The sequence below is a fragment of the Podarcis gaigeae genome (assembly GCF_964106915.1).
Source record: "Podarcis gaigeae genome assembly, chromosome: 3".
Lineage (NCBI taxonomy): Eukaryota > Metazoa > Chordata > Lepidosauria > Squamata > Lacertidae > Podarcis > Podarcis gaigeae.
In genome coordinates this window covers 1141881-1159848 of record NC_139680.1, presented here as the reverse complement: position 1 = coordinate 1159848, position 17968 = coordinate 1141881, and the positions used below count along the sequence as shown (strand labels likewise).

The following is a 17968-nucleotide window of genomic DNA, read 5'->3' as shown; positions in this document are numbered from 1 at the left end:
TTTTACAAAAAATAAAAGTACATAACCACCACAGAAATAGAAAAAATGTAAAAAGAAATAAAGCATAATCAAAAGTAACACATAGAACAGATCAAAACACAAAAATATAAAATACAGTAAAGAAAAATTCCACCCAACCAAGTACAAAAACATAAAAACTCCAACTTTTTCGGTCATACTTAATTAACTTCCTTTCTTGACTTCCTCACGCCTCCCTTTTTTGTGTTCCTCTTTACCCAATCAGATACAGCAAATCCTTACCCTCTTTCAGATCTCATTTCTAATTATTAAGTTCATTCTATTATGTCACCAATCTTTTCTCCTCGTACTTAATCACCTTTATAATATTATTTACTTTCGACATACAGTGGTGCCTCGCAAGACGAAATTAATTCGTTCCGCAAGTTTTTTCGTCTTGCGAGTTTTTTGTCTTGCGAAGCAAGCCCATAGGGAAATTCGTCTTGCGAAGCGCCTCAAAAAACGGAAAACCCTTTCGTCTAGCGGGTTTTTCGTCTTGCGAGGCATTCGTCTTGCGGGGCCACTGTATCACTTTAATCTTTCCTCCTTTTCTATTACATTTTGCATACTTTTTAAGCTATGTCACTAATGCCTTATTATTTCCAAATCCAACATTATTTTAACATTCATAAACTTTGCAGTTTCTGCAGATAGTCTTTAAACTTCTTCCAGTCCGCTTCCACTGATTCTTCTCCCAGGTCTCAGATTCTGCCAGTCATTTCTGCCAACTCCATATAGTCCAGTATTTTGCAATTTCCTTTTGGTATACAATTGTGAAATAGTTAAGCTTCCTTGCAGCTTCATGCACATGCGAATGACATGAGATTCCGCAGTGTGGTTTCTGACAATAGCTGTGCCCCCATGGGAAGTTGTGTTCTAATATATGCAATGTATTAAAAACATCTTCTCTTATATGAGCACAGAACCTCTGTTTTGTATGGCAGTGGCTCTGAGGAGACTCTTGAGAGTCCCATGGACTGAAAGAAGATCAATCCTATCCATTCTTAAGGAAATCAGCCCTGAGTACTCACTGGAAGGACAGATCCTGAAGCTGAGGCTCCAATACTTTGGCCACCTCATGAGAAGAGAAGACTCCCTGGAAAAGACCCTGATGTTGGGAAAGATGGAGGGCACAAGGAGAAGGGGAAGACAGAGGACGAGATGGTTGGATAGTGTTCTCGAAGCTACCAACTTGAGTTTGACCAAACTGCAGGAGGCAGTAGAAGACAGGAGTGCCTGGCGTGCTCTGGTCCATGGGGTCACGAAGAGTCGGACACGACTAAACAACAACTGTGTTGACATGCTATTGGCTTTTTCATAGTTCCATGTAAACCTCATAGAAGTTAGTAGACACATTCACTGTTCGTAAATTGGGAGTTCTACATCTAACTCAATTCCAGTTTCCTATGATCATAGATAAAAAAGTATTCTGCATGCCCTACAAGTATTTTCTTGATCATCTTATTAAACACAAAATGAATTTATTGAAGAATATAAAGCAAATAGCAATAGTTCGTGCTTTGAATATACAGCTGACACTGCAAAAAACTAACAGTTTGAAAATGTTCATACAGGTGTTTATTATTCAACATAAAAAATGCTAAAATTAATGGTGGTAGTCTTTACATGTAGTTTTCCACAATTTCTATACCGTTTTTTTCAGCTCTTCATTCACTTCTTCCCAGATTTTCTTCTCAATTTCTAATGTATCATACTTTTTCAGCATATCAAATTCATTCCAAGGCATTTGCCATTTTTCTACTTTCGCTTTGTGTCTTTCATTAAGATACAAGTCAAAATTAATGCCCTGGATATTGAACTTTGGATGTTCCCAGCGTTTTGACCATGGTTTCGGTTTCATTCGGACTTTCATCTAGCATAATTGAAAGAAATGTATGTCAGATCATATATTTGATATTCAGTGAGTATTTTTCTTTCAGTTATATGTACTCAATGGACCAGGGATGAGGGTGGCGCTGTGGTTTAAACCACCAAGCCTCTTGGGCTTGCTGATCGGAAGGTTGGTGGTTCAAATCCCTGTGACGGGGTGAGCCCCCGTTGCTCTGCCCAGTTCCTGCCAACCTAGCAGTTTGAAAGCATGCCAGTGCAAATAGATAAATAGGTACCACTGCGATGGGACAGTAAATGGCATTTCAATGCACTCTGGTTTCCATCACGGTGTTCCATTACACCAGAAGCGGTTTAGTCATGCTGGCCAGATGACCGGGAAAGCTGTCTGCAGACAAATGCTGGCTCCATCAGCCTAAAGCGAGATGAGCGCTGCAACCCCATAGTTGCCTTTAACTGGAATTAACTGTCCAGGGGTCCTTTACCTTTTTTACTCTATGGACCTTTAATGACATCCCATTTATACCTGCTTGGCATAGCAATGCTGTATGCACGGATACTTCCAATGATCCCCTGGACTGCCCATTGGGTTTCTTTCTCAGTTTGGTGCCAGTTATGCTCAAATTCTTATGACATTTTAGCACTTAGCAATATTTTTGGGGAACTACGTTTTATGTACAATTCCCATCTTTGCCCTAGCCATGCCAGTGTACGTAAAGTAACATCTTCTTTATTTTGCTATGGCCTACTTGAATACCTGCAGGTGTTTTTCATGGTTGCCTTCAATAACGGCTATAACAGAATGGAGATGTAGAGCAGTGTTTCCCAACCTTGTGCCTCCAGATGTTTTTGGCCTACAACTCCCATCATCCCTGACCACTGGTCTTGCTAGCTAGGGATGATGGGAGTTGTAGGCCAAAAACATCTGGAGGCACAAGGTTGGGAAACACTGATGTAGAGGACAGAAACTAATTAAGGATAGTAGCAAAGACAGCAACTAAATATATATATAATAGAACTGCCTACTGATAGCAATTAACCATAGAGCTCAACTGCAATATCCAAGCTTGATGGCAAGGAGTTAAGAACCCTATACTTCAAGTATTCTGCTGTGTTAGAACTCCAATCAACACCTAAAGGTAACCATTTCAGACTGCTCAGGAGTTCATTGGAGCTCTAATGTGCCATTGCTTGCTAGCAAGAAGAAAACACTTCTTTTCTGCTAGGTTTGAGCTCTAAAGGAGCTAAGCCATCTCAAGTGTAATGTAATGACGAAAGGGCAAAAAGGCATTCCCATGGGGGCCTCTACCACTATCACAACACCAAAACAAATGAATAGTACAATGTGACAACTTCATATTACAAAATGATGTTTCAGAATAACTAGTTGCCAGTCACAAACACCAGTTATTCCTTGCTGCTACCTTGTTGACAGGAACTTCTTCCACAGCTGAAAGTGGGACAGCCTTCATGTTAACATCAACAGTGCTGTACTCTGGAAGGGCATCTCGTAAATACATCAGGTTATCATCCAATCTTTTCTCCAGTTTCAGAACCTTGATCTCTTGGATTAGAGGATTGTATAGTTCATAGCAAATTTCAATACCTTAAATGTAAAATTGATACAGAAAATGACATTATAAAAATACGTGACAGTACTCTCTTTGTTATGAACCAATTTTTATTGGTAGAAGAATAAACAATATTTGGAGTTATACAACATTTGGGGGCTGGTAGAATGGAGGGATGTGGGTGGCGCTGTGGGTTAAACCACAGAGCCTAGGACTTGCCAATCAGAAGGTCAGCGGTTCGAATCCCCGTGATGGGATGAGCTCCCGTTGTTCGGTCCCTGCTCCTGCCAACCTAGCAGTTCAAAAGCACGTCAAGTGCAAGTAGATAAATAGGTGGGAAGGTAAACGGCGTTTCCGTGCGCTACTCTGGTTCACCAGAAGCGGCTTAGTCATACTGGCCACATGACCTGGAAGCTGTACATCGGCTCCCTCGGCCAATAAAGTGAGATGAGCACCGCAACCCCAGAGTCGGTCACGACTGGACCTAATGGTCAGGGATCCCTTTACCTTTAGAATGGAGAGTTAACTAGATTGTCAAGAATAAAAAGTGTTCCTAACACTTCAGGTAATAGAATGGATCTGCAATACAATGCAGATTTTTAAACTAAAAAATCTAGACATCCCAATCCAGTGTTTTCCTGCATGCAACCTCATGCCAACTTAAGTAGTTCTTGGTAACATTATTTTAATTGTTTGAACCTGGCTTAAGGACATCCAACAGTTACCCTATATGGAATATATTTTCATCATATCCACATAATGTTGCTTAAAAGCCCCAAAGCCATTGCTGGGTTTCCAGCACTTCCCTCAGCTGGAAAACAATGAACATTAAAGTATGCACCCACCTTGTCCTTCTATTATATTGCGAAGTATGAAGGTTGCACCAAGTCCTTTTCCTGATCGCTGAATACAAAGTCCTACAAAAGTGCTGCTTTTCCCACTAGCATGGGGATCTGCGGCAGAAACAGAAAGTATACTTCCTGCAAGAAAAGAAACCATTTAAAGCCTAGACACTCACCAACAGAGGCAGAAAGGATAATAAAAACCAAACTTAGTTTTTAGTTCATTAACGAGCATGGCATTTATTATTATTTACCTTGGTACATGATTTGATATTAGGCAATAAAGATTAGTTCCATATAACTTCTTTTGCATGTTGACTGTTTTTGGCATAATGGACTGGTTGCTTTGTAATAGCATTCAAATTATTGTTTCAATAGTACACACAATCATACAGCTCTACAGTGATGTGGAATGATGAGTGAGGCAAAGTTTTCTAATTTCTAAAGCTCTCCTATAGCTTTCCTTTTCATCTTTTCCCCACTAAAATGTGCTCCGGAAAACAACAGGGACAAATACTATGCACCATGCCAGGGGAGATGTATGTAATGTAATTAAGGGACCATTAATTATCCCCTTCCGGAAAATTCAAACTGACTGATAGTCTCAATGGCCAAGTACAGAATTCCGCAAGACACAACACTTGTTTTGTTAAAATATTTGGGAATGTCTTTTAAATTGAAGATAAAATGGCATTGGTATTAATTCATTATTTTTGGTAATATATCCAACACAATATTATGAAAGTTCCACTTTAGACATAACTGACCAACATAGAACTCCGGAATATTCATTACTTTTCTCCTCTGTATCATGTCGCTTCTTTCAAGGTAGAACTTGAAAGGATTTGTTCTCTGCCGAGGAGGGATGAATTCAGGACTCAAGAATCTGTCAGAAACATAAATAATGCAAATGGTAACTTGCTATTATAATAAATAACAAATGAGACACAGCTGAACATAAAATTAAAAATTTGTTACCGTGTCTCTGTTGTTTGGGTTTTTGATTCATCAACAATGACTGGCTTGGGAGGTGGCTTAAATTTTGCTGGTTCTCCATCTTTAGACTTGAGGTGTCCAACCGAGAAAGAAAGATTCCCTTTAACAGACAAATTTGGTTACAACGTGGCTGGAAATAAATCATTCAGCTTCCATGATCCTTTTTGCATTACAGCAAAACAGTCGTGTGCTACATCTTTTGTGCTACAATTTTTTAAAAAGAAAAGATCAATTTGATTGAATGGTGGGAGGAGAAAGCAGATTTGCAGTGTAAAATCAATCCACCTGTTGAGGAGATATCTGTGTTTAATCGCATTTGAGAAACATTTGGACTAGTAGCGATGGAAGGGCACAATGCTGGGTCACAACACCAATTCACAAGGTTTCGGAAATACTTCAGTACCTACACCATAACAGGCAGAATAAATTATGTTATAGCTACATATGCAATGCTTGCAAGTATCATCCTGTATTTTAAACTGAGGCCTAAGAAGAAAACTCCAGCCGTGACACAGAAATAAGATGGGTTGACATGTTGACACTGGACCATGCACGCAATATAGCTAGTAGAAGTTGATGTACACTTCAATATATCATGAACAATGATGAAGTTTGTCATCTGTACACACTGCCACTCTGTTCTACATACAGTGGTACCTCTGGATGCGAACGGGATCCATTCCAGAGCCCCGTTCGCAACCTGAGCAGAACGCAACCCGTGTCTGCGCGTGTCGCGATTCACCGCTTCTATGCATGTGCATGACGTCATTTTGAGTGTCTGTGCATGCGGCGAAACCCAGAAGTAACCCATTCCGTTACTTCCGGGTTGCCACGGGGCACAACCTGAAAACACTCAACCTGAAGCGTCTTTAACCCGAGGTATGACTGTATAAACAACATGCAGAGTTCTAGTGTGCACAACTCAATTAGGGAGCCCTTTCAATCTCTCGGATAGAATTCTCTTCCAAAAGCAAATTGTAGCTTTCATTACAAAAAAAAGAAAAAGAAAAGATCAATTTGAGATGTGCTTAAGTTTGCCTGGGATTGCATATAGACGAGGGTCACATTCACACCCTATGCTTAAGCCACCATGATACGCCCCCCTCCAGAATTCTGGCAGCTGTAGTTAAGGGGAGGTGGGAGCTGTTAAGAGGCCCCCGTTTTCCTCGCAGAGTCACAACAATTCCCAGTTTCCAAGGCGGAAACTCTCAGCATCCTTAGCCAAGGACAGTTCCCAGAATGACCGGCGGCGGCGGCGGCGGCCGAGGTGCTTAAAGCGCCGCTGTCGCCCCCCGAGCCCCCGGCCGAGGCGTCGGCAGCGGCTCCTTCAGCAACTTCTTTGAAGCGACCCTCGAGAATTTCCTGGCCCCTTCGGGTTTTGTGAGCAGAACCCCCTTTTATCCTCCCCCCCCCCACTTACTGCATCGCAGGCCGAGCAGAGGCGGGAGCCTCCCGCGAGCGGCTGCCATGAGAGCTGCGGGCAAGCGCTTTCGCCAGCAGCAGGAGCGGCGCATGCGCTGCGCGCGGCAACGGCGGCCCCAGCGGGGACAATCTTGATCCAAACGCGAGCCCCGCGCGCTGCGCCTGGCCGGACTTGCTCGGCGCCGAGAGTGAACACAGAGCTATTCGTTCGCGAAGAGACGCGCCTCTGCCGCCTTCGTCTCGTTGCCGAGTTCGGCTGTAGCGCTTTTCCCTCGGGCGGGACGGAGCATCGCGACTGGGAGCCCAGCAAAACACGCTTGGAACAGAGGGCAGCAACCCAGGTCCCTTTTCTCTGCTGTTTTTATGGCGCTTCCTTGATTTGTTACACTTCTGTACCGCCCTCGCCCGAGAAGCACAAGGCGGGTTGCGATAGGAAACACAAAAACGCGCCACCTCCGAACAAACGAAACCGGGCGGCGGAGGGGGGGCCTTTTCGCCCCCGCCTCGCGCTCTCTCGCCCGAGGCCCCGCGGGAGCCGGCCTTGCTTAGCGGGGCGCCCCACCCAAGGCGGCCCCGTCCGACCCAGCGGGATCAGCCCGCTCCCCCCCCCCCCGGCAGACCCCCGCTCCGCCCAGAGGGCAGATCCGGCAGCCTCGCCTGTCGCCCCCTGATCAGAGAGCGACTAAGGACCCGACTATCCGGTTCCAGGAAATGGGCCCATTCTCTCGCCCTGCGCGCACGCGCCCCCGGGGGAGCAGGCAGGTCTGAGGCTGCGAGGCGAGGCGGGGGAGGTTCTCGGCGCCGCCGTCTCGGGCCAAGGAGGCTTGCCAGGGCGCAAGCCGGGAGAGCTCGGCCTTGGCGGCAGGTGCTTGAGGGGAGCCTTCCGAAGCGGGCTCCGCCGCCCCCGGCCGGCCCTGGCCAGGCTCCGCTCCCTCCCTCCCTCCCTGGGCCGCCTTCCCGCCATCTTCGGAGTTTTGACGCAGCCCTCACCGCAGCCAGAGGAGGAGCGACCGGGCCAGGAAGGGGAGGCAGGAGGCCGCGCTCTCGCTCGGAGCAGGCGAAGGAGGAAGAGGAGCCACCGAGCGAGCAACAGGTAGGCGCCCGCCGCCCAGGCCTCTGCCTCTCGCTGGCTGCAGCGGGGCGCCGGCCAAGGGCCCCTCCGAGGGCCGAGCGCCTCCCCGTCTTGCGCGGCCGCCCTTGGCCCTTGGCCGCCGGTGCCTTCGCTTGGGCCGCCGCTCTCCGGCCCCCGGGCGCTTGGGGCAGCTGGAAGCATCGGCCTGGCCCCGAAGGCCTTTCTCGCGCTTCGCATTGAGATGCCCTTTTCTGTCGTGTTCGAGAGCGGCGCGGCACAAAAGGTACCTCAGTTTAAATGCGGTTAAAATGGGTCGGAGGTCCCTGTGAGATAAAGGACGGGGAACGACGGTGGGAAGAGCATATTCTGGCCGCCCGCTTCCCACATGTGTGGAACCGCGGCCCTGTTCATTCCGGCATCTTTCCTCGGGTGGCAATGAGACGAGGGAACAAGGCAAGGAAACATAGGCATTTATATTTTCAATGAAGCAGTAAGTTTCTTTTATTTATTGAGATTAAGCCTCATTTTAAAAATGTATAGACTGGAAAGTATCGTCGAACATAAAGGGAGGCATGCATAAGTATTGGAAGTCCTTGCCAAACCAGATCATCAGAATTATATTTTATTTTTAAAAAAATGGAAACCACCACGGTGGTAGTAACAGAAAATGAGATTTGCCAGGAGTAGAATGACTGTATCCTATTGATCATGATGATCAGCAGTAGCTGAAGGCGTGGTGCATATTAGGGAATATCTTTAAGAGTTAAATTTGTATTTTTGCAATCATGGGGATGTTTTTTGATGTAGAGCTCACACCTTTTCTACAGGTGATTATGAACAATATGGGGAAGAAGTTGTGGTTCTGAGTTTACAATTGGATATAATGGTTTGTGGTGTACAGAGCCTGTCTTGTCAGTGTTCAGAATGCAATCCAGGGCTTTTTTCCATCCTGAACTTGCCAGAACTCAGTTCCAGCACCTCTCAGGTGGCCACCATTGTCATTATAAGAAAACTATGGATTTGTTGTGAGTTCCAGCACTTCTTTTTCTAGAAAAAGAACACTGGCAATAACATTTTAAAATTGTAAGGATGCAGAAATACAGTAAAGATGGGGCAAAAAGGTTCTCCCCCCTCCTCTGCTGTCATTTCGGTGTCAGTGATTGGTTATTTCAGTGTCACCTGCAACCAAAAGGTCTGGAAACTTTATTTTTGAAACATGAAAGACAACATTACAGTACTAATATTCAAAGTTCCTTATGACTTGCATGTCATAGCTTTCCCAACAAAGGGGGAATGTGTCTGTTTCCCTCAAAAATGAATAGTAAATCACTCTAACCCCCCCTCCATGAATAGAACAACCTTAACAGGCATAATGAGAATTAGCATTTTGCAAATCTTCCAGATTTTACAGCTGAAACACGATTTGTACTAATCATACAATACTATTTTGGCTTTTGCATTTTGTGTAATCGTACTTAACCGTATTCTTTGTATAAGATGCTATTCTTTGATGAGAACAGATATAAAGATCAATAAAAGGTCATATTTAAACATAATAAGAAGGGACGCAGGTGGCGCTGTGGGTTAAAGCCTCAGCGCCTAGGACTTGCCGATCGAAAGGTCGGCGGTTCGAATCCCTGCGGCGGGGTGCGCTCCCGCTGCTCGGTCCCAGCGCCTGCCAACCTAGCAGTTCGAAAGCACCTCCGGGTGCAAGTAGATAAATAGGGACCGCTTACCAGCGGGAAGGTAAACGGCGTTTCCGTGTGCGGCTCTGGCTCGCCAGAGCAGCGATGTCACACTGGCCACGTGACCCGGAAGTGTCTCCGGACAGCGCTGGCCCCTGGCCTCTTAAGTGAGATGGGCGCACAACCCCAGAGTCTGTCAAGACTGGCCCGTACGGGTAGGGGTACCTTTACCTTTACCTTTAAACATAATAAAGTGAAGGAAATGGTCAGGGTGATCTTATGATCTTGCCACATCAGAGTTGTACCTGATAGTAAAGCCAACTGCATAGGCGCTGTAGAAACTTATAATTAACCCATCAGCAATCAGCAAAGGTCCACAGTATTCCTGGTTGCTACAGCACCACCCACCAATCATGGCATGCACACCTGAGCATGCTGCAACAACAATAGCTATGTAACAGAAGCTGCAATCCACACTCTTTTGTCTCCGGCATGATGGTTGCATGAGTTTTGCCTTGATTCCACATTTTCCCATGGTGGGATTTAAACGAAATCCTATTTCAGTGCTTTTCTATTTACCTACCAAGGAAGACATGGGCTTGTTTCCAATGAGTGTGCAGTTGTGGTGCCCCTTGTTGATTCGTTGTCATGGTGTCTTGCTACCCCTGCACAGTGGTGTTATGGGGCTCATAGACCTTGAGGTTGTATTTATCTAATTTTGAGACCTGCTAAGGAACAGATGATTGTTATTATGTCCTGATATGTAAAACCACAGAATTCAAAAAAGGTGTACTTTCTTTTCCCCATGACTGTCTACTCATGGTGGACTCATTGAAATAATCCTGTCCGTCATTCCATTGGTTTACTCTGAGTATGACTAACATTGGATAACATGGAAACTAAAAACAGGATAGGAAGAGAGTTCTGCTGTCTTGGAGTTTTATGATGAAGAATCTCCGGGGGATGGGGGTAGGCCAAGGGTTTGAAAATGGTATAGGTGCGATATATTCTGTGATGGGATGATGAGTTGCTTGTGCGTAAAAGCTTAGTCCCTCAGAGTTTGCTCAGCTTAGCAAAGCTCTGTCTTTAGCGGAGCCCTTAAGCATGGCTCCCTCAATCGCTGGCAGAACCCGACAGTGGGCGTTTACGGAATCTACTCCAGCATAAAAGCTCCTTGACGGAAACGCGTCGTCTGGAATCTCGGCGCGACAGTTTCCGGCGAGGAGTGGGTGTACCTATGGGAGGTCCTGAGACTTCTCCGCTGTTATCGCTAGAAGATTCCCTGAGCCATTCCTTCGCCTCCCTCTCTCTCTGATCTCCCACTCTCCCCCTGCTGGTGCCTTCCTCCGCTGCTGAGTCTCTCCTGACTTCTGGGAGCCCCTCCACCTCCTGCCTTTCTGATGGCAGTTCCCTGACATCCACCTCCCCTCCAGGGCCCCCTTCACCCCCTCCCGCCCCCTCCCCTACTGGCGGTGAGGATGGAAAACCCCGGAAAGAACACTCCTCATCATCAGAGGATTCAAACACTTCTCTCCACTGCCTCCCGTCTCTTCTCCCTGAGTCCTCTTCCTCGTCGGAGTCTATTCCCTCTTCCACCCCTGATTCTGGGAACCCTTCAAACTCTTCCTCATCGGTGGTGCCGAAGTGTTCCCTCCTGAACCGTGCCACGGGCTGAGGTTTCCTTGGGAACCGTTGATGAAACGTTTCTATTAAAACCTCGTCATTGACCTCCTCTGCCGGTACCCATGTGTTTTCTGACTCCGCTTCCCCTTCCCATTCTACCAAATACTCCACCTGATTCCCTTTCCACCTGGAATCAATGATTTCTGCCACATGCATGTTGCGTTCCCTTTCTTCTATGACTGGTGTTTGAGTAACCTCCCTCTCACGTTCCCCCCACTCTCGCCCCTCTCGGTACGGCGACAGTAGGGACCTGTGAAATACTGGGTGCAGTTTCATGTGGTTGGGCAATCTGAGTTTGAATGCTACCGGGTTGACCTGTTGTATGACCTCAAAGGGTCCCAGCCGTTTGGGTCTCAATTTCTTACACCCTCCCTTGAATGGCAGTCCTTGGGTGGATAGCCACACCCGGTCCCCCACCCTTATGGTTTCACCTTCCCTTCTGCTTCTGTCTGCTTGCTTCCTGTATTCTTCCTTGGCCCTCTCTAAGTTAAGTTGGAGTTGCCGGTGGATCGCTTCCATCTCTTCAACAAAGTGTTCCGCAGCCGGGACACTCCACCTCTCCCCTCCTTCTCCCGGAAATGCCCTGGGATGACACCCATAATTTGCCAGGAAGGGACTTATCCCTGTGGACACATTCTCCGCGTTGTTGTAGGCAAATTCTGCCAGGGCCAACTTATCTACCCAATCATTTTCTCTGTCATTTACATAACACCTCAGGTATTGTTGTAAAATCCCGTTTGCCCTTTCCGTCTGCCCATTTGTTTCTGGGTGCCGGGCAGTTGAAAAATTGACTTCTACGTGCAGTAAGCTCATGAGCTTCCTCCAGAACCTGGAAGTAAATTGTTTCCCTCTGTCAGAGACTACCCTCAAGGGGGCGCCATGCAACCTGAAAATATGCTTTACAAACAACTTGGCGGTTTCTTCCGCTGTGACCGCGTGTGAACAGGCTATAAAATGGCACATTTTAATAGGTCTACCACCACCATGACAGCTGTTTTCCCTTTGGATTTTGGCAGATCCATCATAAAATCTATGGATACCACCTCCCATGGCCTTTCTGGTGTGGGTAAGGGTTCCAATAGCCCCGCTGGTGCCAACCTCTCCCCTTTCGCTCGCTGGCACCTGTCGCACCCCCTAACGTATTCCCGTACGTCTTCCCTCACCTTGGGCCACCAAAACTCCCTGGTAACCAACCACATGGTTTTGTGCTGCCCGAAGTGCCCCGCTGTGGGGCTGTCGTGTAACTGCTTGAGCACTCTGCCCCTCAGTTCCCCATCGGGTATGTACAGTGCCCCTTTGTAATACAACGCCCCGTTCTTTTCCTCAACCCCCCCCCCTGTGTTCTTCCCTGTTCCCCTGAGTTCTCTGAGTTTCTCTTGGTCGTATTCATCATTCTCGGTACCCTCTACCAGTTCTCTTTGCCCCACCAATGCCGCCCCACACACCCAGTGGTCCTCGGGGATGATATGCCTTTCCTCAGGCGCTCCCTCCCCCTCTAAATACTCAGGTTTTCGGGAGAGAGCATCCGCCCTGACGTTCTCTGGTCCTGGTACGTAACGAATTTCAAAATGGAATTTGGAGAACTCCTGAGCCCATCTCACTTGTCTCTGGTTCAGTACTCGGGCAGTTCTCCAGTATTCTAGATTTTTGTGGTCGGTCCGCACTTGGACCTTGTGCTGCGCCCCAATCAGCAAGTGTCGCCATCTCCGGAACGCTTCATGAATGGCGAGTAGTTCTCGGTCGTATACGGTGTAGTTCCTCTCGGATTTGTTCAACTTCCGCGAGAAGAAAGCACACGGTCTCCATTCCGACGTATCTTTTCCCGGCTGTAGAAGCACAGCCCCCACCGCTCGGTCAGAGGCGTCAGTCTCCACTCTCATTGGTTGCTGTAGATCTACGTGCAAAAGTTGTTCTTCCGACGCAAACGCCTTCTTTAATCTTTCGAACGCTCGCTGCGCCTCTTCCGTCCAGACAAATTTCTTCTTGCTGCTGAGACAATCAGTGATGGGCGCCGTTAAGTGGGCAAAGTTCTTGATGAACTTCCGATAGAAGTTTCCGAAGCCCAGGAACCTTTGCACGTCCTTCTTAGTTTTCAGTGTCTTCCATTCCAGTACCGCTTGAACCTTGCTGGGATCCATGGCCAATCCCTTGTCTGACAACCGGTACCCCAGGAATTCCACCTCTCTGGTATGAAACTGACACTTCTCCAGTTTCACCCACAGCTGGTTTTCTTGCAGTCTGCTCAGTACCTCTCTTGCATCTCGCACATGCTGCTCCTCATTCTCTGAGTACACCAGGACGTCATCTAAGAACGCTACACAGTTCTTGTAAAGCAATGGTCCCAGGACGTGATTCATGAACGATTGAAAACAGGCCGAGCCCGCCTGTAGACCGAAGGGCATAACGAGGTACTCAAAGGCCCCCAAGGGGGTGAACATAGTGGTTTTCCACTCGTCTCCCTTTCTCATACGAATCAGGTTATACGCCCCCCTTAGGTCCAGCTTGGTAAAAAAATTCCCTTTCCTCACCCGGGTCAAAATGTCATTGACTCTGGGCATGGGGAAAGTCACTGGTTCTGACACTGCATTTAGGGCCCGGAAGTCCACGACCAATCTGGGTTTATTAGTATTTTTTTTGTCCACAAAGAACACAGGGCTGCCCCCCACCGCTCGTGACTCTCTGATGAAACCTCGCTTGAGATTCTTGTCAATGAACTCCCTTAACTCCTGCATCTCCCTGTCTGACATTGCATACAGCTTGCCCACTGGCAATTGTGCTCCTGGGAGTAAGTTAATTTGACAGTCAAAGGGTCTGTGCGGGGGCAGTTTATCTGCTTCTCTTTCGCTGAAGACGTTAACCAGGTCGGCGTATTGTCATGGTACCTTCCCTTTATCTGTTATTTCCATCCCTGCTAGCGTAGCCTGGGTTCCTACTTGGGCTTCCCTTTCCTTGCAGTGTGCCAGGCAATGCGCTGACCCAAATGAGACTACTCTCTGGTGCCATCCCACTAGCGGATCATGCATTGCTAGCCAGCTCATCCCCAAAATAATGGGTGCTCCTCCCAAGGTGGCCACATTAAACGCTATCAGTTCTGTGTGTCTTGCCACCCTCATTATCATTGGGACAGTCTGCTGGTTAACTTCTCCTCCCAACAGCGCCCTCCCATCAATCGTGGTCACCTGCAAAGGGTTACTTAAAGGGATAGTCTGTATCTGGTGTTCGGCTGCAAACTCCTTACTCATAAAATTACAGGAGCTGCCTGAGTCCAATAGCGCCTTTATCTTTAGTGGGTGTCCGTTTGGCAGCTCTAGCAACACCTCTATTACAAGCGCTGGTCTTGGGGTTTCCGGCGTGGGCACATTCACTGCTCTTTGGCCTGGCTGCTGTGCCCCGATGGTGGCAACCAGGTGTTGGCTTTTACTTGCTCCTTAACTCCCTCCTCCTCTCCCCCAACAGCTCCCGCCATCCCTTGCCATTCCTTTCTTTGCGGGCAGACTCTGGCAAAGTGACCTGGCTGTTGGCAGAGAAAACATTTCTTGGTGCTCTTTCCCTCCTTCTTCTGCCCTTCACTGGGGTTTGAAACTGCGCACGCGCTGTTCCAATTTCCATCGGCTCTACTGGCGGGGAATGCTGCTCGGGAATCTCTGGAATGTGGAAATCCCTCCAGCGTTCCCCCTTCCCTTCCCACTTCTCCAAAGCTCTCGCCTCCTGGTGTGCTCCTATGGCCAGCGCGGATTTAGTCTGCTGGTCCATAGACTCCGCCCTGGGCGCCCGGGAAAGTTCGTCCTTCACCGCCGAAGATAGCCCTTCTTCGAAGAGCATTTGTATCGGTTCCGCCGACAGGTCCCATCCCAATTTATGGATCAACATGGTGAACTCAGTCCAGTACTCACGGACAGATCGGCTCCCCTGTTTACACCCCATTAACTGTCTGCGCACCACTCCCTGCTCAATCTCGCTGGAAAACATCAGATCCATGGCGCGAAAAAACTTCCTCGAGTCCTTTAGGGCGTCATTATTAGCTGCCATCAGGGGTCTCACCCAGTCCTTCGCCCCCTCTTCGAGATGGCCAATCACAAACGCTACCCTCGATTCCTCATCGGGAAAGTCATCAAACTGCAGATTGAGGGCATATTGCATCTCTGTTCTAAAGGCTTGATAGTTCCTGGGACCCCCCCAAAAAAACTTCTGCACCAATCCTGGTACCTTCCTCGTGAGTGGGGTGGCTTTTCCCTTTTCTGCATCCTGAGCCCTCCTCTCCTCGAGCCTAGCCGTTTGCAGCGCTAGCTAGACCTCCAACATCCTGTACCTTTCTTCCAGGCTTGGACCCGCTCCAGCTCCTCCCGCTGCTCCGGCTCCGGCTGGGTTGCTCATGATGCCTCTCCTTGCACAAGCGGCTTTCAGAGACTGTCGGATTGCTGTGATGGGATGATGAGCTGCTTGTGCGTAAAAGCTTAGTTCCTCAGAGTTTGCTCAGCTTAGCAAAGCTCTGTCTTTAGCGGAGCCCTTAAGCATGGCTCCCTCAATCGCTGGCAGAATCCGACAGTGGGCGTTTACGGAATCTACTCCAGCATAAAAGCTCCTTGACGGAAACGCGTCGTCTGGAATCTCGGCGTGACAGTTTCCGGCGAGGAGTGGGTGTACCTATGGGAGGTCCTGAGACTTCTCCGCTGTTATCGCTAGAAGACTCCCTGAGCCATTCCTTCGCCTCCCTCTCTCTCTGATCTCCCACTCTCCCCCTGCTGGTGCCTTCCTCCGCTGCTGAGTCTCTCCTGACTTCTGGGAGCCCCTCCACCTCCTGCCTTTCCGATGGCAGGTCCCTGACATATTCAGAACAAAAAGCAAAGCTTATTGTGAATAACGTGGTTACAGAAGAATTTAAGATAGTAAAAGGGACACGTTAGGGGTGCCCAATCTCTCCACTACTTTTTATATCGGTCCTGGAGGTTTTGTTAAACATGATTAGGAAGGACCAGTTGGTTAAAGGAGTTCAGGTCGGAGTGAAACAGTACAAATTGAGAGCATTTGCAGATGACTTAGTACTTACATTGCAAGAGCCGGAATCTAGTACAAAAAGAGTTTTAGAATTAATTCAAGAGTTTGGTCAGCTAGCAGGATTTAAATTGAATGAATCGAAAACGAAAGTATTGGAGAAAAATTTAACAACATTTGAAGAAGAAAGGTTTCAGAATGAGACAGGGTTAACTGTGGTTAAGAAAGTGAAATATTTGGGGATAAATATGACATCAAAAAATGTGAATTTATTTAAAGATAATTATGAGAAATCTTGGATTGAAGTTAAAAAAGATTTAGAAATTTGGTCAAATTTGAAGCTTTCCTTGTTGGGTCGAATTGCTGTTATAAAGATGAATGTGTTGCCTAGAATGTTGTTTTTGTTTCAAACATTGCAAATATTGGACAGGATGGATTGTTTCAAGAAGTGGCAGAAAGATATTTCTAAATTTGTCTGGCAGGGCAAGAAGCCGAGAATAAAATTTAAGATTTTAACTAATATAAAAGAAAGGGGGGATTTGCCCTGCCAGACTTTAAACTTTACTATGAATCAGCAGCTTTCTGCTGGTTGAAAGACTGGCTACTTCTTGAGAACACTGACATTTTGGACTTAGAAGGATTTAACAATATTTTTGGGTGGCATGCATATTTATGGTATGACAAGGTAAAAGCTCATAAAGGTTTTAAAAATCATATTGTCAGGAAAGCATTATATAATGTCTGGACTAGATACAAAGATTTATTGGAAAGTAAAACTCCAAGGTGGTTGTCGCCAATGGAGGCAAAGGCCTCAAAAAAACTTAATATGGAGGCCAAATGGCCGAGATATGGAGAAATTTTGGAACAAGAAGGGGACAGATTGAAATTGCAAAGTTTTGAGAAATTAAAAGGGAAAGTGAGAGATTGGCTTCATTACTATCAAATAATGGAAGTTTTTAAAATGGACAGGAAAATTGGCTTCCAGGTGGAAAAATCGAAATTAGAGACTGAACTGTTAGAACCCAGTACTAAGAATTTGGCAAGAATGTATAGCTTGCTGTTGGAATGGAACACACAAGACGAAGCGGTTAAATCTGCAATGATCAAGTGGGCACAGGACATTGGTCGTAATATTTTGTTTGCTGACTGGGAAAGGTTATGGACCACCGGTATGAAATTCACGGCATGTAATGCCTTGAGAGAGAACATTATGAAAATGATTTATAGGTGGTACATGACCCCAGTCAAGCTTGCAAAAATTTACCATTTGCCCGATAATAAATGCTGGAAATGTAAAGAAACTTTCACCTTTGGTGGACGTGCCCAAGGATTAAGGCTTTCTGGGAAATGATATATAATGAATTGAAAAAGGTACTTAAGTACACTTTCCGTAAGAAACCAGAGGCCTTCCTCCTGGGCATAGTTGGCCAATTGGTGTTAAAGAAGGACAGAACATTCTTTATGTATGCTACAACAGCAGCAAGAATACTCATCGCAAAGTACTGGAAGACGCAAGACCTACCCACCGTGGAAGAATGGCAGATGAAGGTGATAGACTACATGGGACTGGCAGAAATGACGGGCAGAATCCGAAACCAGGGAAGAGAAACGGCGGAAGAGGATTGGAATAAATTCAAAGACTATTTAAAGAAATACTGTAAAATTAAGGAATGTTAGAATGACGCTGGATTATAAAATAAGAGGTTAACAGCGGTAAGGGATAATTTAAAGAAAATAAATAACATTGAAATTAAGTTAAAAGTAAGGGAAGGATTTGCTGATAACTTTATCAGAAATTAGAATACAGAAAGGGAAGGTATGAGGAAGTCGGGAAAGTAA

The 17968-nt window shown here is 46.7% G+C and overlaps 2 protein-coding genes and 1 pseudogene across 16 annotated transcripts in view; 2 read left to right on the top strand and 1 right to left on the bottom strand.

Annotated features, from left to right (window-relative positions):
• Nucleotides 1–1573: 1573 nt before the first annotated feature.
• On the bottom strand, nucleotides 1574–6816 carry MRPL19 (mitochondrial ribosomal protein L19). Its single transcript, XM_083730799.1, has 6 exons — nucleotides 6696–6816; nucleotides 5258–5375; nucleotides 5047–5165; nucleotides 4283–4417; nucleotides 3291–3472; nucleotides 1574–1891 (listed from the first exon to the last, which is right to left on the bottom strand). The coding sequence occupies exons 1-6, from the start codon at nucleotides 6787–6789 to the stop codon at nucleotides 1664–1666; spliced, it is 876 nt and encodes a 291-aa protein (XP_083586925.1). The 5' UTR covers nucleotides 6790–6816; the 3' UTR covers nucleotides 1574–1663.
• On the top strand, nucleotides 5497–5885 carry LOC310840683 (ATP synthase membrane subunit K, mitochondrial pseudogene; annotated as a pseudogene). The gene has a single exon. The product of its transcript is annotated as an ATP synthase membrane subunit K, mitochondrial pseudogene (transcript).
• Nucleotides 6811–17968, top strand: part of ITSN2 (intersectin 2) — a 92949-nt gene continuing 81791 nt past the window's right edge. For 3 of the 14 annotated variants that reach the window (XM_083729745.1, XM_083729741.1, XM_083729737.1), the window contains exon 1: nucleotides 7677–8052. The gene's annotated coding sequence lies outside the window, so the exon portion shown is untranslated. Of the gene's footprint in view, nucleotides 7039–7100; nucleotides 8260–17968 lie in introns of those variants that run through there. The other 11 variants (XM_083729743.1, XM_083729738.1, XM_083729736.1 and 8 more) reach the window with 6 other exon arrangements.

Bases quoted from the DNA above. Each gene is read 5' to 3' on its own strand.
- MRPL19 (XM_083730799.1), bottom strand. From the start codon at position 6,789: ATGCGCCGCTCCTGCTGCTGGCGAAAGCGCTTGCCCGCAGCTCTCATG. The intron at 5,376-6,695 runs GTAAGTGGGGGG...TGTCTGTTAAAG, and splicing joins TCTGCTCGGCCTGCGATGCA to GGAATCTTTCTTTCTCGGTT. The intron at 4,418-5,046 runs GTCAGTTATGTC...CTTTTCTTGCAG, and splicing joins TATTCCGGAGTTCTATGTTG to GAAGTATACTTTCTGTTTCT.